The sequence below is a fragment of the Antechinus flavipes genome, chromosome 3 (genome assembly GCF_016432865.1).
Source record: "Antechinus flavipes isolate AdamAnt ecotype Samford, QLD, Australia chromosome 3, AdamAnt_v2, whole genome shotgun sequence".
Lineage (NCBI taxonomy): Eukaryota > Metazoa > Chordata > Mammalia > Dasyuromorphia > Dasyuridae > Antechinus > Antechinus flavipes.
In genome coordinates this window covers 521,596,957-521,620,807 of record NC_067400.1, presented here as the reverse complement: position 1 = coordinate 521,620,807, position 23,851 = coordinate 521,596,957, and the positions used below count along the sequence as shown (strand labels likewise).

At 37.0% G+C, this 23,851-nt stretch overlaps 1 protein-coding gene across 9 annotated transcripts in view; it reads right to left on the bottom strand.

The window, feature by feature from the left end:
* Window positions 1–23,851, bottom strand: part of FAM168A (family with sequence similarity 168 member A) — a 218,280-nt gene that overhangs the window by 13,549 nt on the left and 180,880 nt on the right. For 5 of the 9 annotated variants that reach the window (XM_051987150.1, XM_051987151.1, XM_051987157.1 and 2 more), the window contains one exon: window positions 17,934–18,059. The exons of 2 other annotated variants lie outside the window; for them this stretch is intronic. In XM_051987150.1, the coding sequence (XP_051843110.1) occupies window positions 17,934–18,059 (126 nt within the window). The remainder of the gene's footprint in view (window positions 1–17,933; window positions 18,060–23,851) is intronic. 2 more of the 9 variants (XM_051987152.1, XM_051987153.1) reach the window with 1 other exon arrangement.

The window sequence follows — 23,851 nt, the reverse complement described above, 5'->3', positions numbered from 1 at the left end:
GGAGAATTCTAATTGTTACAAAAGTCCTGGTTAGATTGAGCCAAAATCTCTTTCTTGTCATTTTCATACCACTGTTCTCAATTCTGCATTTTGGGACAAAGAAAATCAGTCTAATTCCTTTTCTACAAAACCCCCCAAATATGTGAAGACAGATTTCCAAGGCCTATTATCATTCTAGCTGCTGTGAAGAAAGCTGACCAGGGAAAAAGAGAGAAGGAATTCATTTGTTCTAGACAATATCTCTTGATCAACATAGCCACCAGGGGTATGGTAGAAAATGTCATTTTGAGAAAGAGTACCTGAATTAATATCTTGGCTATAATGCATAATTAATTACCTAAAGCACTGTATAGTCACCAAATTTCCATGGAATTCCATTTTTTTTTATTGTAAAAGGAGAGTGTTGGAAAAGAAGGCCTGTGAGGACCCTTCCAACTCTTTATCTATGATCCACATTAGTATTTTAGCTGCTATGTTTTTCATTACATATTACATATAAATGAGGCTACCTTGAGCCTCAGTGATCTTTTCAAAATGAAAATAACATTATTTGACCATAACTCCCCCATCTTGTACTTGTGAATTTTGTGCATTGATTTTTTGAACTTATACAGGAATTTACATTTAAGATTATGAAATTACAACTTTTTAGATAGACTCAGTGTAATATTCTAGCCCGTCAAGATCTTTTTGGTTCTTGAATCTATCATTCATTATGTTGACTATCCTTTCTACCTTTATGTCTTTGCAAGTCTGATGCCATCTATTCATTATCCAAGTCATCAGTCAAAATATTAAGAAGCAATGGACTAAACACAGACCCCTAGAGCTCTTTACCAGTGAACTACTGAAGATTACTTTTTCTAATTCCTCATTGACGTAACTGTTATTTGTTGTGCAGTTATAGGCTTTCTGTTTTGTGCACAATGTCAAGACAAATTTTTCAAATGCTTTGATAAATTCTAGGTAAATAGTGTTTGGTAAATAGTAATTTGTAAGAGTGGAAAGAATTTCTGTATTGATACTTACCAAATCAATGAAATAATTGGTCCATATTAATCCTTCCTCTTCTTTCCATCCCTAATAAACTTCATATATTTGTACAGAATTTTAAAATCTAAATTAAAATCTACATATTATCTCATTTTTAAGCACATAACTTCAAGGGCCAAATATGAGAAGCATTATTATTAGCACCATTTTATAAAAGAGGGACTTCAGGTTCAAAAAGTTTAATGACTTGAAGATACTAGAAATTGTGAGAAGTCATATACTAATACTGCCTTGTGCAAAAAAGGAAAAAAAAAAAGATGAGATTAGTTAAGCGTGACCAGTTCTTGATTAAGCTTTTCTATGCCCTTTTGATCACATCTTCCTTTTCTAGATGTTTAATAACCATTTCTTTAATAACACATTCTAGCATATTATCAGAAATAGTAAAACTCACTGACATATTGATAGCAGGCTCCATCTATTTTCTTTTTTTTTGGAAACTGGGATATTTACCCTTCTCCAATCACATGTCACCTCTTCCATCCTATATATCTTTTTAAAAATCACTGAGAATGGTTCAGCAATAATATCAGCCAGTTCTTTTAAAAGCACCCAGGGATAAAAATTCACTTAGGCCTGTTGAGCTGAACTCATCAAAGGCAGCTGTGTATTCTTTTCCTATCTTCTTATTTATCTTGGGCTTCAATTCGCCATTGGTTATTTTTGCTTTTCTTGCCAATCCAAAACTCATTCTTGGCAGAGAAAACAGAAGCAAGAAAAGAACTGAGCATCTCTACTAATTCATCATCTTTTACTATCATTATTTTAATTAACAATCAATCAGTAAGTATCGATTAATTCAGTCATAGTGCTAAGTGCTGGGAATGTGAGTACAGAGAATGAAACAATCCTTAAAGAAAATACACAGTAGGTGGTGCAGTGGATAGAGCACCAGTCCTGAAGTCAGATTCAAATCTGGCCTCAGATACTTAATACTTCCTGGCTGTGTGACCCTGAGCAAGTTACTTAACCCCAATTGCCTTAGCAAAAAAAAAAAAAAAAAAAAAAAGAAAAAAAGAAAATACACACACACACACATACACACACACACACACACACACACACACATATGGAAAGTAGTCAAATAAGGTCATTTGAGGAGTAAGGGCACTAGTAGTTGGGAATATCAAAAAAGATCATATGTAGAAGATGGCATTTCTAGATGAAGAATGAGTTTTATCTAAAAGAAAGAAGATTCTATGAAGCTGATGTTGAGTTAAGTTGAGGAAGGAATGCACTCTAAGTATAGGAAACAACTGGAACAAAGACATGTAATCAGAAGATGGAATATCCTAAGACAGGAACAGAAAGACAACCAGTTTGACTAGACTGCAGAGTATAAAAAGGGAAGTGATGTTCAATAAGGCTAAAAAAAATAGCTCAAATTCAGGTTGCTAAAAATCTTCAAAACTAAACAGAAGTTTATGTTTGAACCTAGAGGCAAGACAAGGGGATTGGTTGAAAAGAGGAGTCACATAGTCAGATCTGTGCTTAAAAAATGACAGGCAGCTGTATTTAGGATGGATTGGAGTAGAGAAAGCCTTATTTCAGGGAGACCAATTGGGGGCTGTTGCAACAGTCATGACAACAAATAATGAGAGCTTGGAATTTGCAAATCTGGAAGGATAGTGGTGCTTTGGGTGGAAATAGAGAAGTTTGGAAAATTGTAGGGTTTGGAAGGAAAGAAAAGCACTCTAGTTTTGGTAATGTTGAGCTTGAGAGATCTCCAGGGCATCCAGTTTGAAATATACAAAAAGCAATTAATGATGCAAAATAGATGCTCAAGAGAAAATAGGACTGGATATATATCTAGCTATCTAGCTATTGATCAACCGATTGAAAATTATATCAATTGGTAGATTGATGGATATATATTATCTATTTTTTTTAGCTCTACCTCTATTTATCCATCTATCTATAAATCATCAACATAGAGATGATAGTTAAATATATGGGTGCTGAATTTATTTGAGAGACAGAATAGTATAGTGGGCTTGGGGTCAGGAAGACCTGAATTTGGATCCTGCTTCAGACACCTCTCATCTTTTAGGCTGTGGTCAAATAATTTAATTTCTCTGAGCTTCCATTTCCTCATCTATAAAATAGGAACAACACTAGCACATAATTTGCAAGGTTACTATGACATTCAACTGCAGTAATTTTATATAAAGTGCATTTTCAGAGACAGCTAGATGGTCCAGTAGATAGAGCATTGGCTCTGAAGTCAGGAAGACCTGAGTTCAAATCTAACCTCAGACACCCAACATTTATTAGCTGTGTGACCCAGAGCAAGTCATTTAACCCCAATTGCCTCAGACAAAAAAAAAAACAGTATTGATAATTCTTAAAGTTCTACATGTCAACTATTACAATTCCATTAATGTCAATATTTGTTTTTTCCATAATATAGCTAGCATTCTCATTGGTCAGTTATTCTTAAAAAACTATGACCAAAATGTCTATTTGTTCTTGATTACTTACTTTTGCTTCCCTCTATTATACATTTTTTTCAGAATTCAATAAGATTTTAAGTTCCCTGTACATTCACATTAGTATCTTCAAAAAACTCTCTCTACTCTTTTTTTCACCAGAATTATTTATGTTTTGGAGACTTTTATACTTTATCCTGTGCTTTTTACTCTAGAACATCTTTTTTATCTATGGGATGCAACCCATCCTTCCTTGAAATCTGATTCTGAAAAATCTAGGGTTTATGGTAGATTTTGCCTAGCCTCTATCTTTAGCACAAATCCCAAAATGGTATGGTAATTTCCTTCAAGGTTCCTGGCATCTTAACTTTAACAACCAATTGATGAGAACCTCACTTTGAGATTGAGAATAAGGTCCTAAATGAGCAGAACCAGGAGATCATTATACACTTCGACAACGATATTGTATGAGGACATATTTTGATGGAAGTGGATTTCTTTGACAAAGAGACCTAACTGAGTTTAAATTGATAAATGACGGACAGAAGCAGCTACACCCAAAGAAAGAACACTGGGAAACGAATGTGAACTATCTGCATTTTTGTTTTTCTTCCCGGGTTATTTATACCTTCTGAATCCAATTCTCCCTGTGCAACAAGAGAACTGTTTGGTTCTGCAAACATATATTGTATCTAGGATATACTGCAACATATCTAACATATATAGGACTGCTTGCCATATAGGGGAGGGGGTGGAGGGAGGGAGGGGAAAAATCGGAACAGAAACGAGTGCAAGGGATAATGTTGTAAAAAAAATTATCCTGGCATGGATTCTGTCAATATAAAGTAATTATTAAATAAAAATTTTTAAAAGAGAGAGAATAAGGTCCTATTTTGGGTGATACTTAAATTTAGTTTATTCTGATTCAAGTTTTTTTTAAGGCAATAGGCACCAGTTAACCATAAAATTAAATTAAAATACTTAATAACTGAGTTTAAAAATGTAATAAGAATAAAAAGGATATTTATGATCACTATCAGGAATTGAAGGGCCCAACTGTCAGTAGCACCCAGGACAATATTTCTAACAACCTTCTCCATTCCCAAATCAATCCTTTTATAATTTAAAGCACAAGTAGGACTGAGCTAAGGATCTGAGGGTAGAATATGGGCTGTGGTCACAACTGCAATAGCCCCAGCAGCCCACCCAAGCTCTCACTTAAGAGTCCAGAATAGTAATTCTCTTTCCTTCCTGGAAGCATGGCATTTTCATTAAGACAAGCCAAAGAATTATTTGCTGCTCTACTTTTAGCCTAAAGTACTCTAGAAAATGACTAGATTAATTATTCCAGCATGGCTCTGGTCCCGACTTTGATCTCTTGGCCCTAGTTCTCATTTATTTCTTCTGTCTAGGTAGTTTGTGGTATACTACAATGTCACTTCTGTTTGTGCCTCCATTGATCTTCACCCAAATCCTCTCCACCATGTTTCTCCTTCTTTGGTTCCTGGATCCCTGTACAACATTGCTCACATTAATTCCCTTTTCTACTTACAAAGACCCTCATTCAGGCCTGGATTCCTGAGCTAACCCAATTGGCCTCCCTAGACCTTCCAGTGGGTCCTCTATGCAGTTACCAAATGTAGACTCCTAAAGCACAGAAAAACCATTGGACAAATTACAATGGTTCCCTTCTGACTCTAGGATCAAACATGAAATAAACTACATAATGTCTTTGACAATCTGGCCCTTGCTTCTCTTTTCAGAATGATTATACATTATTCCCCCTCACAATATCTACACTGCAGCAGAATGGCCCCATGAACACATGATTCTCTTATACACTATAGCCTATCTCTTGCTTCAATCAATTCATCAATAAACATTGAGTTAACCTTTGAGAATGCAATAAGAGGCAAAAGACAATCCCTCAAAATCTAAAGGAGAATATGTACAGATAAGTTATATAGTGGAGAAATAGGAAATAATTAAGAAAGGGACTGGGAAAGGCTTTCTGTAGAAGACAGACTTTTAACTGAGACTTAAAAGGCGGCCAGGGAAGCCATTAGGCAGAGATAAGGAGGGAGAGTATTCCAGGCATGAGGGCAGCCACAGTATCCAAAATTAGGAAATGGAATATCTTATCTGTTAAAAAGCAAAAATGCCACTGGACATTCAAAGAGTATGTGGGGAGTAAGATAAAAGAAGACCAGAAAAGGCGGAGAGGGCCAGATTATGAAGCCGAACAAAGTCTTTCGTATTTAATTCTGAGGAACCAGGGAGCCACTGAAGTTTATTAACTAAGAGAGTAACTTGGTCCACTATGTGTTTTAGAAAAAACATTTTGGTAAATGAATGGAGGATAGATGGAAGGAAAAAGTTGAGACAGGCAGACCCATCAGCAGGTGATTGTAATAGTTCACAGAAGTCGATGAGGGTCTGCTCCAGAGTCAGAGGACAGAAAGCAGGTGTACTTAAGTGATATAGCAAAGGTAAAATAGAGAGGTCTTGGAAACAGATTGAATATAGTACAGACAAGTGGGGAAATCCAGGATGACAATTAAGTTTTGAGCCTAAGAGATTGGGAAGTTGGTGTTGCTCTCTGTAGTAAGTAGAAATATAGGGGTGGGGAAAAGTAGAAACACTTTAGGGGAAAATGATAGTAAGTTCTATTTTGGACATATTGAGTTTAAGAGATCTACTAGACATACAGTTTGAGGTGTTTGAAAGGCAGTAGGAAATGCCAGACTGAAGATCAGTAGAAAAGTTAGGGTAGAAAAGGAAGACTTGAGAATCATCAACATAGAAATGCGATTGAAATCCATGGGAGCTGCTAAACGCCAAATGAAATAGTTTAGAAGGAGTAGATGGCTCAAGACAAAACCCTGGGGGATAATTATAGTAAAAGGGCAGAATTCAGATGAGCATCCAGCAAAGGAAACTGAGAAGAAGCACTTTGATAGGAGGAGAAACCATGAGAGAATGATGCCTTGAAAATCTGGAGAGAAAAGACTATTCATGAGAAGATCATTCAATAGGTGTCTAAGACTGCAGGGATCTTATATGGACTTTTCTGTATTTCTACTTCCCTCCCTTGACCTTAGTTTTAGCTATGGTAGGACACGTAGAATGCTTCTTCCTTCTGCCCCAAGAATAGTCGAAAAAAGTTATTACTCGCCCTCTCCCTTAATCTTTTCTTCCTTAGGTTGAATAATCCTCTCAACTGCCATTCTAATTCCTACATTACAGCTTCCCTTTATGATAGCTGCATCATAGACAATTCTCTCCCTCTTCTTCAAGTCCCTTGGATTGGATTTACAAACTTCAGGCAGATATATTCTGACTGGCCCTGGCTAGTTACATGCCACTGTAATGTTCTTCTCTAAAATATATTGTTCTCTGGGAGCGGGTTTCTTGGGGCTTCTGGAGGCCGCCTTAGTTTCAGTTCAGTGTAATAATTACCCCAAATGCAGCCAGGAGCTAAAGTCCAGTCCTTTATTGTCTCTTCTAAAATAGCCCGGTTAGTTTTCTTTGAGGCCTCTTTCTCTCCTTGGTTCCAAGAGCCCTGTTGCTTGTCCTTTGCCTCTGCCAGCTTCTGCCTCCAGTTCCCTCTAAACCCTTCCTCTCAATCTGCCAAAGTCTCTAGTGCTTGTCCTTTTATATGCTCTTTTAGAGGTGTAAACTCAGAGGTTGACTCCTCCTCCGAGAGTGGGATTGTGGGAGGTGTGACTTGTGAATCTCATACTGAGATTCTGACTTGTAAACCTCCCAAAAGTGTGAACTCCAATGAGTACTTAAATACATTAGTGAGCTACAGAACTTGCCAAGTACCATGCTAAATTAGATAAGTGACTTAACACTTGGTAAGGATTCTAACATGCTGCACTAGTCTTTTCTACTTTTTGACTCTTCTGAGTTTGTAACCTTGACATTATCCTCAACTCCTCCTCTTGTGATTCCACAGATCTAAATCTTGCCAGTAACAACATCTCTCACAACTGACCCCTTCTCTCCACGTGCACTGCTACCCTCATAGTTCAGTTTCCTAGAATTTTGCCATTGCTTCCTAACTGCTATCCCTGTCTCAGTCTCTCCCTCATCCAGACCAGGGGGGTGCGAGATGTTTTTAGAGGACCAAAACCTCTGGTGTGAAGGACTGCTCTGCCCTTTTCAAGGCTGCTCTTTGGTGTCAGGCCCTTTGGGGCCCACTTTTACTCAACTCTCCCTGGGGATCCATGAGGCTAAACCAGGTGGAGGGGAACCAACAGGCCATTAGTGAGTGAGGGGGATATCTACCCCAAGCATGTGAAACTCTCCCTCGGGGGAAGGGGCGGGGAGACAATGTGTTACAATAGCCATGAAGGGGCTAACACAGGCCTGGAGGGGCACTGAGAGCTTCAAGATGCCATCCATGGCATCCAGGGTCATCAGCAATCCTCCTGACTTCGATGACTCAGGAAGAGAGAGTGAGGCTGACAACTTTGTCCTATGCTGCCTCACCTAAATTCAATTAATGCTCAAAACAAGACATCATCCATCCACGGACAGCTCCAGTCCATCCTCAGAAATGCTGCCAAAGTAAGTTACTGTAAGCTAGAGCTGATTATGTCACTGTACTGAATAAAATCCAGATGATTCCTATTGACAATGCAATCGAATATAAACCTCTCTAGTTTTTAAAGTCCTTCACATATTGGATCCACTCTATCTTTTACTCCAACATTTATCAATCCAGTCAAACTGGCTCTCTTTCTGCTCCTTACATATAACTCCATCTACCATTTCTGTGTCTTTACACTGATCATATCACATAAAAAGAATACCCTCTTTCTTACATGTACCTGAGATTAGCCTCTCTATTCCTTCAGGACCCAGCTCAAACATTATCTTTCACATGATTCTCCCCAGCTCTCAATTCCCTTCCTCTTAAATTACCTTGTATTTAATTACTTTAAAAATTTTTTTGTATATAACTTATGTGTCCTTGTTTCCCCCATGAGAATGTAACATTTCTCCAGAAGGAATTATATTTGTGTACCCCAGTGCCTAGGACAGTACCTGGACTCCAGTAGGAACCTAATAAGTATTTGCTCAATTTAAGAAATGAAATTAGCAGAAAAATAATATTTAGTAGCTATAACTTCTCATTTCTGCTATATCTTTTCTATATGCTAATTCAAGATCTGTATGAAATGCTCATCACTCACTCCTGTTTGGAAAGGGGATCTATGGTATACTCTCAGCTCAGGATTTTTTTCCCTTATTCTCACTCCTCTGCTTTCTGTGAGCTATCCTCCTCCTTGAGTTGGTAAGTTTCTGTATTTTTTAAAACTCTATTTAATTAATGCAATAATAAGTGTTGCTAAACCTATCTGGACAACAAAATATCTTCAGAAGCCTTATAAATAACCAGCCTCAAACACTGAAGAAAAAATTATGTTAAGAGTCTTACATTTATTTACATAGCTTTAAAAAATTCATGTAACCTAAGAATAAAAAAAAAAAAACTGGTTTCCAGTATTGAAGAGAAAACCTCTCTGAACCATAAATTAAATAAGTAGCCTCTTGTTCTGGCACTGGCCCAACTAAATGAAAAAAAAAATTTTAGAAAATTACAATGCACACACATAAGTTGTTCAGGAAACAAAAGCCTAAATATATGTGTGTGTGTAGACATACAAAGAATATGAAAAAATATAAGAAGATGCTATTAATTTTTCAGGGAAGAACAATTTGATAATGTAAAAAGGATACCATATTAATCTCTTTAAACATTTTTCTTAAACCATAATTGTCTTTTGTTTTTCCTGGAAACACAGTTTTCTTCCAAATCCACATTCTAATTACAACTAAAAGAAACCAAGCCAAAACTATTCACAAATTATTTTGAGTACTTTGATTTCAGTCATCATTTCACGAAGAGGTCAGAAGTGAGGTCCAAAGTATAAAGACTTTTCTTTTCTACTCAGAAGCATTACATCAATGGAAATCTTGTCAATGAATGCTGAATATCAAAGTATACCGAAATATATTCAACTATCATAGAAAGCAGAAGTATTGCAAATCTATTATTTTTAGACACAGTCTATGAGGTAAAGATTTATCTGTATTTTTAGTGATCTATGTAACATTCATTCAAACTCATACTCAGCTTTTTACATTAACTGAATGACCTTTAAGAAAAATTCTGGAATACCACTTCCTTCAAACTCCAGGGATTGAGACAACAATACTCCAAGTTCAAAACATCCTTGTGCTTTAAATTTTTTTCTAAATAAATTTCCAACAATAGATTTTGCTTTCTGGTTGACAAGAATAGCTTCTGCCAAAACTTCAAAGTGCATTTTTTTTTGCTGCCCCCTTAATGTTTAGGAACATTCACAGCAAAGTTTGTTTTGCCTTCAAAGTTTCTTCATATTTTTCTCCTCTCCATTACAACTTTTTATTGATGAAATAAGGATATATTAAGGATGATCAGTGTTAAAGCCATTCCTATTTAATAATCTTCTATTTCTGGAGAAAACCATTTAGAAAAAAAAGATTGTGAGTCTTATATATTCAAAATAAAGCTTACTGGAGCTAACTTGGAGCAGTAAAATAATTACTATGATCCTGAAAATCTTCCTAATCTCCAAGTTACTAAGATGAAGCATTACTTGAAAAGAGACATGTAAGTATCTCCAAGCAGTCTAGGGCTGTGTTCAGAAAGGGGCAGTGTGATGACAACTCAGAATGAAGTAGATGCTTCCTCCCAAGAGTGGAGCAAGGAGTAGCTACTGCAGGATGGGGGGGGGTATAGTCCTGTTCTCCCACTTCTCCCCTCTATATATTCTCTCTGACCTGCTACTGTTGAACACTTACCCAGTCAATTATATCATGAGTTCCAGACCATTAAAGGAAAAACCCATGTGGTCATATTTGAATTAAAATGGTAAATTCACTTGATTTCATAAGCTCTGAGCACTGATGTATAAATCTTAGAGCAAAGACATAATTCCCTGTTATTTCCTTTTGTGAAATCCCAGACACTTCTTCCACAGATTCTTCTCTGTGTAATGAATGTTCAACGTCCTTTCTACAGCGTCTGAGTGGACTGCTAGAATCAAGCATTTTCTATTTAAAGTCTTCATCAAATCAGCAAATTTCTTCCATCCTCATGAAATATTATGAATAAGAGTTGACATTAATGAGATAATGTACCAAATGTGTTTCTATAACACTGTATGCAATTCCATTTTAAAATAAGGAATCTCATTTGTAGCTTGCTATTAAAAGATTTGTATGATAAATTTAAAATCACTGGATTCTGGCATCGTATATTCTCTAAGTTGGAAGACACCTCATATATGTAGTCCAATCTATGACTATAATAATATATAATATATGTATATTATATAATATATATAGAATATATAATTCTATAATAATATTAAAAGAGTTCTAGAGATTAACTGGCATATGAGGCTACTTTTAAGACCAGGAAAGCTCAGTATGAGGGAAACTTTGTAATAAACCACTTCTTCTGAATGGAATATTTTGCTTTAAAATGAAATAAGTTCCCCCATCATTGGAAGTAGGTTAAGTACTATGATAGACTTAGCTTTTCTCACAAATATAGTGATCCAAGACATTTTGATAGAATATCTTGGGATAGAAAATGTTATCTATACCCAAAGAGAGAATTGTAGAGACTGAATGCGAATTAAAACATACTATTTTCATCTTTTTTGTTGTTCGCTTACTTTTTTTTTCTCTTGGCTTTTCCCTTGTTTTCTGATTTTTCTTTCATAACACAACTAATATAGAAATACGTTTAAAATAATGTTATATGTATAACTTATACCAGGTTGCTTTCTGTCTTAGGGGAAGTAAGGGAGGAAGGAAGACAAAAAATTGGACCTCAAAGTCTTACCAAAATGAATGTTGAAAATTACCTTTACATATAATTGGAAAAATAAAATACTATTGAAAGTTAAAAAAAAAAAAAGGAAGTGGTTAAGCAGAAGCTCGATGATCATTTCTCATGGACATTGTAGAGCTTGGACTAGATGATCTCTGAGGTATTCTCTGCTTATTTGTGCTGACAGACTTGATCTCATCAGGGAAAGTTCTAGGTGTTGACAGACTCAGTTTTTAGTTACCAGGTCCAAATTGGCTTGTTATTTTATACAAATGCTCTATTTTAAGGCATGAGTCAGGCTCTTTAACCGGTCCTGATACAATTCCTATGTTAAGTCATTTCATCCAATGGCTTTTACTTCTTTCACACTGTGTAAAGGACTTTTCATAGGGTTAAGTGACTTGCCTAGAGTCACACATCTGGTAAATGTCTGAGACCAGATGAGTCTTCCTGATTCCAGGCCCAGTGGGTCACTAGCTGTTATGTATGTGTTTTATACAAACACATACACATAAATACCTTATAATATAAACATCTTATAATAAAATGAGGATAATGGCCTAGATGGTATCAGGCATCACTAGTTCTCACAACCTGAGTTATAAGTTATTTTTCTTTTCTGATAATCTATGTTCTAGAATCCTCTTCAGCTCTGACATTCTATGTTTTAAAGGCCTTTTCGGCTCTGATATATCTCTAATCCAAAATGTGCCTTCCATTCATTGACCTTATAAGCATTTGTCGGGGCCTGAAATAAAACAACAAAAATTAAAACTCCCTCACACTCCAAGCATTAACTTTTCCTGTAAGTTCTCTTTTGACCCTAACTCTACCCTTTATGATCATATATGATGAATCTGTTATCCCTGATCCTATAGATTTTTTATATTTGAATGCAATAAGTGTGTCCACACTGAGCCTTCTCTTCTTCCTTCAACCTATGAGTACATAACCTTTCCTTAGCCAGGAAATTGGGAAAAGATGAGTGTGGAAGAAAGAATAGGAGAGCAATTGTCTTATCCCACCTGGTTGGGGAATACTTTTTTTGAAGTTGAATTTTATTTTGTTTTCAAATGACTATCTACCTTCTCTCCTTCCTGCCTCCCCTTCCCAGCCCCCCTCATTGAGAAAGGAAGGAAAACAAAGTCTTGGGGGATATACCTTCCAACTGAATTTTCTACTTAAACTGAAGTCTAACTCTTTAAGGACAAAAATCATTTTTTGCAATAAATCTTTCTGATGGGTAGAGTTGCTCAAGGGCATATAGCTAGTGGCAAAGTCAGCATAGAAATATTTTAAAACTATCACAAAAGACTGTTGTCAAAGGACTGAGGTATGAACATCAGCTTTGCAGCTCAGTGGCTAGAAGACAATGGGCAAATAGTCCCCTCTCTGAGCTTTAGTTTCCCGATTTGAAAAATGGGTATAATCATTTTTGTATTATATCTCTCAGCAAGTTGGAAACATATCACTTTGTAAATTGTGGACTGCTGTAAAAAGGTGAGCTGTTACTACTACTAATAGTAATGACAAAAGAATTCTGGTGCCATGACTAGTCTTTTTCTAAAAAGCATCCCCTCTCCTCAAACACACACACACACACACACACACACACACACACAATTTATGCGCATTATAAAGCTTTTCAGATACTAGATGTGCATACAGCAAATCTGTTTTCCAGAATGGAGATGCTAAAAGACAGCTTGTCAGAGAAGATATTGCTTGACTGTGACTGTACGCCACTCATGTTTACAAATGCTTTTAAAGTTACAAAGCACCGCCCCCCCCAATCCATTAATTCATTTTTTTCTTAGAACAACTTTGTCATAGAGACTGTGCAGGAATTATCTCCATTTTTACTAATAAGAATACAATAGTTTAGAGAGAAGAAAGGGTTTGCCAAAGATCACATAATGAGGAACAGGCAGACATATGCTAGATCCCAAGTCTTCTGATTCCAAGCCAGAGTTTGTGCCTTTGTCCAGGGATCTTTTTTTGCTCTAATTATTAAATTTGAGCACTGGTCAGTATATATAAAATAGAGAGCTGAAACCTCAAGTTGATGGATAGTACTTTTCTCTGCATGGATGACAATGTCAAAAACAATCAGCCCTGCAGACCCAAGCAGGTCTCAGGCCTCTGGGAGCACACCACTCCAGGGGACATGTGTTTCTTGGGGAGTTGAGGATCTTCTCTTTTTAAAAAAGATTTTTTTAAACATGTGGGATGTAAATCTTTCTAAAACAGATTCACATGTCTTTCCTTGCTTCCATAAATGGGGGGGGGGGGGGGGGAGAAGTACACTGTAACCTTTCCTGATGGCTCATGATCAGTACTCCAACTTTCATGACTGTGCTGGACAGGAATAGGATGTAACAGTTCTCCCTTTGCTGAAATGGTAGCCAAAGGAGGGGCATACAGGGAGCAAGGAAAGAAAATAAAAAAGTACAAGCCTAGCTAAATGAATTAGTCAACTCAATTGAAAAGAGTAGTTTAAAAAAACCCTCATCTCTCAAGAGTCCAACAATAAAAATGATAATAATATCTTCTCATCAAGCCTTCAAAACATGGAGATGACCCAAGGCTCTCAAAGCTTATTACAAGAGAAAACATAACTATGGCTGGATACTGAGGGACAGCCTGAGCGAGATTCAAACACAGGCCTTCAGACAAATTTAGAGTGTAGACACATGGAAAGACTGATAGATTTGGAGTCAGAGGCTTGGGACTGAAATCTTGGCTCTACTATCTCTATGCCCAAGAGCAAGTCACTTAATCTCCTTAAAACTCACTTCTTCAACTGTAAAGTGATGGGGTTAGAGAAGATGATCTCTAAAATCTCTTCTACTTCTAAAGCTATGATTCCATGGTTTAAGGAATGGAGGAATTGTAGAATAGCAGGGTAGGAAGTCTTTATAGTGATGAAACCATATCCTTAAATTATAGTTAATTAACAATAATGATGTTAATAATAATAACTCACATTCATATAACATTCTGAGATGTGGGGGGGACTTTCTGATATGGCTGCAGTCTGCTGGGTTTGGAGAGTTTTTTTATTTTTTTAAATACTTTTTCTTGTTGGGCCACTCCATTCCATGCTATCACTATACTTTCCTATAACAGTCCCTATACTTTCCATTCTAATCTGCTGTGGTCTGGAAAACCAAATAGTCAAGCTTGTTTGCATAAAGTATAAAACAAGATCAATAAACTGACTCTGATTGAGGGCTGAGGGACTCCTCTATGAGTGATGAGTATTGTTTTATTGTATGAACTTTCTTCTGGGTCAGTATTTGAAGACCTGGGGTTTGAATATTTTTAAAGTTCAGAATACATAGATTTACAAAATGTTACAGTTAAAGGGGACCTTAAGAGATCACCTAGTGTAATTCCACCATTTTATGAAACATAAAGAAGCTGACTGATTTGACCAAGGTCATATAGTAGTTAGTAGCAAAATTGAACCCAGATTTCCTGATTCTTAAGCTGCTGCCCTTTCCCACTATACCTAATCATTTTCCAATTAAAGTTACACAAACTCAGCTTCAAAGATTTAATTCCTCCTTATTAATAGTTATTATTTTGAAATTATCTAAATGAATCAGAGGGAGGAAATTGAAACTTAGAATAAAATTTTATGAGAGTGTTGCATGTAATCTTCAGTTTAAGCTTTCTGTTTAGCCATTTCTCTTTGAGGAATAGACTTACTAGACTCTGGAAGCCTTAACTATCCACTCAAGAGACCAGGCCGAGTTGACTTATTTTTAAAAGGTATCATGGATGCCTGATTTTGAGCCATTATAATGGCACCTATCTATTCAAGACAATGCCAAAGGACCCATGATGAAAAATGCTCACAATTCAGATTGAAGCATATTTTTTCACTTTATTTTTCTTGAGGTTTTGGAGGGTCTGTTTTCTTTTACAATATGGAAATATGTTTTGCATGACTTCATATATATAATTGACAACAAACTGCCTTCACAAGGAAGGGAGAGAGAAAATTTGGAATTAAAATTTTTTTTAATGAATTAAAAGTTTTTTTAATATGTAATTGGGAAATTTTTAATAAAATAAACAAACAATGGCACCCATCTGCTAAATTTCTGACAGAAAAGAAATAAGATTACTGTGTTATTACACAATTGGATTCTAGAAAATTTGGCCCAATTTGTGGATCCAGATCCAGCTAGGCCAAAGAAACTTTCAATCACCTAATAACCATGTAGGGTTCACACTCTGCCTCTTGAAAATTGCTTCCCAAGAGGTCAGACACAAGGATTCCATTGTGGGAATAATAATAGCAACTGCTCTGATGTATAAAGTTCTCAAGGCTTACATGGCACTCTTCCTACAACAATTCCTACAACAACTCTTCCTACCAACAATTTGGTAGATAATAAAAGTATTATCAGCCTTTTACAAAGCCTAAGTCACTGAAAAATCCAATCCATTTCCCATCCTGGGCAGAGGGCTCAAGCTCTGAAGATAACCTTTACCAGAAACTCCAGTCATTTTTATGTATGTCAATACATACAGATATATGTAGAGAAGTGTACTGAGGAAGTCTGGGGCAAGAGAAAACAGATTGTGTACAAGGCGCATTTTGCCACTTTAACAAGTTATCTCCATCATTTCCATTCCCAGTTGGCAAGTGGTCACAATTTTTTATTTTATTCAAATGGTCCCTACATTAAGGCTTCTAAGAAGGATCACTGATAACTCAATTCAAAATTTAAGAATATGGAAATGAAAGATCTTGTTGACTCAAACTACCATTTCTTAGTGGTTAGCTCTTCTCAACATAAATATTCACATCATGTCTGATATAAAGTACCATATTCATAAATTGTGTGACATGAATAAATCCCTTTACCTTTCAAAGTCTTGGCTTCTCAACTATAAAATGGGGATGATAATAATAATAACATACATGTGAACACCATTTTAAAGCTTACAAACAGCTTTACAAGCTCCTTTAAAAGCAGGGACTGTTTTTATTTTGGTTTTGTATCCTCAGAGTCTCACACAATGTTTTGGACATAACAGTTGCTGGATAAATATTCATGAGATTGGATTAATGAATTCTCTTAGTGTAATCTCATAACAAGCCTGTGATGTAGAGACTATCCATGTTATTATCCCCATTTTACAGATGAAAAAACTAAGTTAATAGATTTTAAGTGACTCATTCATTCAGGTGGCAGGTGGCAGAAGCAGAATTTAATTCCAAATTTTAGTTTAGTGGCCTATTTATTATGCCATGCTTCTTCTAATATTTGCAGCACTGACTTTACACAGGTGCTATAAGGATCAACTGACATAATGTGTGTGAAATAATTTTGTAGCTGTCAAGCTCTATAGAAATGAGTTGCTGTTGCTACTGCTATTGTTATTCCTTCAGGAAAGTCCTCCTCTTTCACTTCATCAAGTGACTCCTAAATTTTAGAAAGCTATGCTAGCTCAATTCAAGTTCTAGTAGGTCTATGGATCCCAGCAACAGCAAAAGGTGAAGAGACTTATCCAGGGACAGTCATCAGATATGAATAACCACATTCTAAAGTAGAGAGAAGGTAGCTAAGGTGGCATAATGGATAGAACACTAGACCTGAAATCAGGAAGACTGCTTGTGCTGAATTCAAATCCAGTCTCAGATACTTATTTGTTATGTGACCCTGGATAAGTCACTTAGCCCTGCTTGTCTCAGTTTTCTCATCTGTAAAATGAACTGGAGAAGGAAATGGCAAATCACTTTAGAATCTTTGCCAAGAAAATCCCAAACAGGGTCACAAAGACCCAGATGCAACTGAAACAACTGAACAACAACAAAAGATGGAGAATGATTGGCTGGGATTTGGTTTGATGGAGGAAATACACAAATGAAAAAAACCAATTACTGAAGTATCAATCTAACTACCACAAACTACTCTAATTCTCTAATTCCCTTTTTTTATAAAGCACTGATCCTGGGGCTTCAAGATTATACCAATAAGCTCTGGAAGGTCTTGTAGCAAAACTGGAAAGGCTTTCAGTATGGGCCCAATATGTTTATCATTTAAGCCCCAGACTTATTAAGTTTGGAGAAACTCATCACCAGAAGGCCCGCAAAGCATGGCTCTTAGCAACTCTTAAGTATCATTTACTAAAGTGTGGAAGGCTGCAATTTCTATCACAGGAAGAAACATCTACAACAAGGAGACTACTGAAGTATGAAAGTATAATTAATAATAAGTACTTTAATATTAGATTGTGATGATGATAAAGGTTATTTAAAAGCCAGATTGAGAATGTTCTGTAATAACCATTTGTTCTCTCTGGCTACCTCTGTTGGACTAAGAGGGCCCCTTCCTCTTTCATTCCTCCCCATGCATCTTATCCAAACACTCAACTTGACTGAAGACAAGAGGATGGTCTCAGAAAGAAGCCCTCCTGTTAGGATCTAGTACTTGAGTATTTATAAACCACTCCCTTCCCCATCCCTCTGAAAAGCCCACATGGCTGGTTCTCTCCAGAGGAGGAAAAGCAAGGAGTAGGAAAGCAGTATTTACTGAAAGCCGCCGCCGAAGCTTGGTAAGTTCGATTCTCGGTCCCAGTGTCCACCGGGAGGTGGAAGGTACCTTCAGTGGCACAGGACGATGAGGTCTGGGGCCAGGCCTGTTTCATCAGCAGCGTGGCTTAAGTGGAGACACAAGAGAGGAATTAGGCAGAAGCCATCATAAATCATACAGCATCCCCAGCGGAGAGTTTAAATATCTACTCCCCCCACCTCCACCCTCTGTCAAAAACATCTTGTCAATTTAGAATCCTATCAGAATTCCTTAGGAGTAGGAATTTCCTACTTCAACAAAGAAAAGGTTGAAATACTGAGACAAAACTTACCATTATGGGGTGGACTGGTACATTTACCTAAGAAGGAAGCACATCCCTAGCTCTGATATATTCTTTATCTATCACTATCTAATACTCAGAGTAGTATCACTAATTTAATCCCCAACTAAACTGAGCGATTTGCTGTCTAAATAAACTTTGATGACCTTCTCTATATCCTAAATGTCCTCCACATTAACCTCTACTGAAATCTTCCTTATCCTTTTTATGACCTAAGATTACTGCTGTTCCCTCCGGGAATCCTCTTCCTTTGGCCTTTGAAACTTAACCATCCAACCAACTAGAAATTACTTGGCCCATTTTGCTTATATCTCTTTTGTGCTCTTCTTCTGTATTAAAGTTCCTTGTGTACATGTCTTTCATGATAAATTTAATAGCAATGCTCTCATATTTATACAGTTCACAAAGTATTTTCCTCACCACATCTCTATGAGATAAGTAGTGTAATTATTATTATCCCCATTCTACAGATGAGGAAACTGAGATTTAGACAGAGAAAGTGACTTGCCCAGGGTCATATAACTAGTATCTGAATCAAAACTGAATCTCAAGCCCCCTGCCTTTAAGTTCAGTGGTATTCACATTACACTCAATGTTTCCACCTTTATAATGTAAGGGAAGGTATCAAGTCTTATCGGTAATCACAGAGCCTTGTAGAGAGCAGACACTTAAAACATATTGACTGAATGATTGATTGACTGATGGATTGAAAGGTGGATATGTTAAAGGCAGCAACATGCAACAGATCCAGGCATCTGAAAATGTATTACAACAAATCACAAGGCCATAGAAAGATCATTCAGTCCAAACTACCCCATTTTACAGATAGAGGACTGAGGCCCAGAGAAGGAATAATGACTTGCCCAGGCCATAGAGTTGGGAGAAATAATATTAGTTAGTATCTCTGTAATGTAGAACTCTGGTCTTCTGACTCCTCGGTCAGGACTCTTTCCACTATATGTTAATCAATAAAAAGATCTCAGGGTTGTAAGGGACCTCAGATCATCCAGTCCAATTTGTATCTAAACAAGAATCACTCTCTGAATAGAGTGGGCTCTGTCTGGGAGTGCGTGGCCTTTTTCAGATCACAAAGATACTTAATAAATGATGCCCAGGCAGTAGCAATGAAACTAATGAGTGGAAAAGACTTCTTTTTCCAGGCTGTTCTCCCTTCAAAATGTACTGAAAGTACATGAATCCTATGACATTTGCCATCACAAAAACATTTTCTATAAGTTACATCCAATGAAGAATTATCTTATGTCATCAGATCTGCTCTTCTCTGTACCAAGATTTAATACATTTATATAAAATAGGTCTGTGTTCAGTTGTTTCAGCCATATCCAGCTTTGTGATCCCATTTAGGGTTTTCTTGACAAAGATACTGGAGAGATTGGCCATTTTCCTTTTCCAGCTCATGTTATAGATGAAGAACTGAGGCAAAGAGGGTTACGTGACTTGCGAAGATCACACAGCTAGCAAGTTCTGAGGCCAAATTTGAACTCAGGTCAAATTCCTGACTTCAGGGCTGGCACTCTATCCACATCATCACCTAGCTGCCCCCAAATTAAATCTAATTCATCCATCTATAAAGATTTACTACCTGTTACCAAATCCAGCCCATTCATTTCCCTCAATGGATTTATCTTATAAGAACTCATGTGCTCAATTCATCAACTCTAGTTCCCTCATCCTACTTAAGCCAATCTCCTCCTCTTGTATGTAACATGGGATAGTGGGGAAAAGTGGTGGGTAGTACACAGAGAATAAGTAATTTGCATGATCTTGGGCAAATCACTGCCTGAGTTCAACTTCTTTATATGGAAAATGAGGAGATTGAATCAGATGTCTCCCAAGTCTCTCCTAATTCTTAATCTATGACTCTTTTAAGGAATCTGAATTAGATCTAGCTTGCTCACATCAACCAGATCAAGTCCCATCACCTCTCAGCATTTTACTCCTTTGCTGAACTAGACCTAGCACTATTACCGCCCTCTCCACACCCAACACCTACATTTAGCTGGTTCTAATTCATTTACAATTACATCTAGCTGGCTCACATGAAACCACCTAGTCTTTTTTCCCTGTTAGATCCATCCCCTTACCTATAAGAAACTAGTCCTTTCTGTAGAGAGATCTATTTTATTTATTTTGGCAAGATCCTATCTTCTCCATATCAGCTTCTTCATCCACCTAAATCCAATCTATTCATCTAGCAAGCTTCTGTCTTTTCACTTTTATGGACAGTCCACTTTGCTATAGCTAATCCTTTCACTTAGCAAAGTTCACTGAAATAATTAGATTTAGTTCAGTCACCTAAATAGATTTCATCCATTTACCTAGGTGTATCTGTTAGGTCTATCTAGCTATCAGTTAATCCTCCATATTCGCCTACCTGAATATACTACAGTCCAAAACTAAATTGCCTGAGATTCTAACTAAAGTTTTCAGAGGATATGAGAGTGGGGATGAGCAGGCAAAGCAAGGACCAGGAATTTGGGTAAGCCTAGAGGAATAAGGCAGCTGGCTATCTGAGATCATAATGTATAGTGAGTCAAGATACCCAATTAAAAAAGAAACAAATTCACGGAATCAGGTAAGACTAGAGAAATTAAGCACAACTTGAAAGTCCTAGAAAATTAAAGGCCACAGAGTAGCAGGACCCAGCAGGAGATGGAACTACTGAACAGAAATACTGAAGCCCAAGATGATGTACAGTGGCCATTCTTTGATAGAGATAAAATTACATACACATTTTTGGTCATTGTCACTAGAAAATTTGTTTTACTTGAGTAATATATTTGTATACAAATAAGAGTTTTCTTTTTCTTTTCTTTTTTTTTAATGGAGAGGGAAGGAAGAAGGGAGAGAAAATGAATGATTGTTAATTTAAAAAAAAAAACTTTAATCTAAAAACAAACAAGTCTGTTTAAAAATTAAGTTTTATATGCATATGCATAACTATACAAAGAATTCCAAATCTGTGGGATGGATTTAGGGCCTACTTACTTATTATTACAGAGAAGTGGACGAATGAAAGATAGGTGGTAGCCACCACCACCAAAAACAGACTAGACAAGGATTCAAAATCCTATCTATTGATTGTTCTTCTACCTACAATTTAAGTACATTTATAGATGTAAATCGTGTACTACCGTGACATTAGAAATACTGAGGTTACATCACTAATCTTATATGATGCAATTATCTTAATATATCCAAGAGTGACATCAGGATGCACTGAGGTTGTTTCTGGACTAATAGGACTACTCTGTAAAGTGATTCCAAATCAGCCCTTTGTGGACCATATTACCCTTACATTAGAGAAAGAAAAGAAATCTGAGGAGGAGGGCAAATATATCTCAGGTGAGCAAAAGCCTTCCAATACTAGTCACTGAGACTTTTCTTTCCTTCTTTGTGAGGCAATCAGGGCTAAGTGACTTGTCCAGGTTCACACAGCTAGCAAGTGTCAAATGTCTGAGGCTGTATTAGAATTCGAATTCGCATGACTTCAGAGCCAGTGCTCTATCCACTGCACCATCTAGTTGCCTCTAGGGCTCTGTTTTGAAGAAGCCTTGACATTATCTCCTCTAGTCCAAACAAGTATGCAAACCACCTAGGAGGGATGCTAGGACTATCTGAAGCCCCAGTGCTAGCTCAGGGTAGGGATGAGGAATAGTTGCAGACATCATAAAACGCTAAAGATTTAAGAGGGAAGTCTAAAACGCACAAATGCTCAGTTCCAACACTCCCCACAGCAACCTGGCCTTCTGATTCAATATTGAGGCCTGAATCTCAACTAGAAAGAAAGATTTCTACTTCTATCTTAATCCTTTGGAGATTGAAATTTGAAGAAAGCCTGGTATGGCTTCCATTGTGGCTCTTTGTTTACAACTGAAAGGAATCCTGAACCCATTTTCCCCCTAAAGAACTACCCCTTTTCTATTCCTAATATTCATTCTTTTGCCTATCATGTTGGTCCTTTACATAGCAAACCATGACAGGATGCTGAGGAGAAAAAGGTAAATCAGAGAAATTAATTTCTTAAGAACACAGATCTAAGTTATGACCAGTTTTGTAGTAGATCCCAGTATTCAGCTGATATGATTTTTTTATGTGATCCATCCAGAACCAATGGGCTGACTGAGGTGTTCCTTACAGGCTCTCCTTCATGTTGTTCAAAAGTTAAGACTTGGTCAGAGTGCATGTGAAAAAAACCAAAGTTATGTTACATACTGTCACAGTACCATGACCTCTAACACAGCCTTATCTGAAGAAACAGAGAGGAAAAAGAGCAGAGTGTTCTTTGCAAAAAATGCTTAATTGTGGTTAAGAGTAGTTAATAGGGGAAGACTTGGAAAGTGTTGTCAATTATGCACAATTCTATTTTGCTATGAAGAAGTCTCACCTGGGTACTCTGGCTTCCCTTGTTCCCACAGATTCAGAAGTCGATCTCCATGACATTTGGAGTCAGACTAAAGACCACTCCAGAAGCCCTGGACCTCTCTACTTTTATCTGTCTAAAGGTAGTTTCAAAAAAAGAGAGAAGCTAATGGTTTCATTAGCAGCAGCTGATACCTTCCTGTTCTACAGGTCAATTGCTCTATCTCACTAATTATGTTAAGATATATATTGTGATTAGACTTAACTGTTCCTCACTGACATGACAATACTATGCTGGGGCTAAAGTGGCTATTTTAGAATGTTTAGTATAGTGCTTGGTATGCAATAAATGCTTTGTGCATTAATTTGAAAGAACATTAATATTTTAAAGCCTTCTATCATAAAGACAGACTTTAGGGTAGGAAGGAAGACTGTGAACTCCTTGATAAAGGAAGAAAAATGGGGGGAGGGGTTGGGAGATAACTGCCATAAGAACAGAATAGATGAGATATATTTGGACACTTCTCAAAGGAGAGGAGCAGCTGCTGAGAGATGGAAGCAAAGTGGGCTGTAGTAGTAACAGAGAGCAAGGAGCATGTCTACTCCTCCAAGATCAGTGTGAGATAGCACAAAAGAAGAAATATCATGTACATGACTGTAGGAGGGGAGTCAGGTCACCATAAGTACCAGAAGACTGAAGGAGAATAAGAGGAAAATGACTATGATAACATGAAAAGTGTTAACTCTTCATAAAGATAAGGAATTAAAAGGTTAAAAAACTGCCAGGGGTCACAGAGATGGTAGGCTTCTGAGGTAGAATCTGACCCCAGGTCTTCCTGATTTTAAGGAGCGAGACCACAAGGGCTTTCACTTAGGTCTTTATAATTGTGCATTAGTGGAACTGGAAGAGTAAGAAATGAGACCTGGTGCTATGGCAGGGATCCAGAGCAGGCTATCTGAGAGCATGGGTTTCTTAACTTGGGATCGATTTATAGATTTTAAAGAGGCTGTGAACTCACAGGAGGAAGAAATTACATCTTTATTTTCACTAACCTTTGATTTCCTTTACCATCCTATGTATTTTATTTTATGCATTTAAAAAGCATGATTCTGGAAAGGATTCCATAGGTTTCAACTGACTGCCAAAAGGCTCCATGACACAAAGAAGGTTAAGAAGTTCTGATCGGGGCATGAT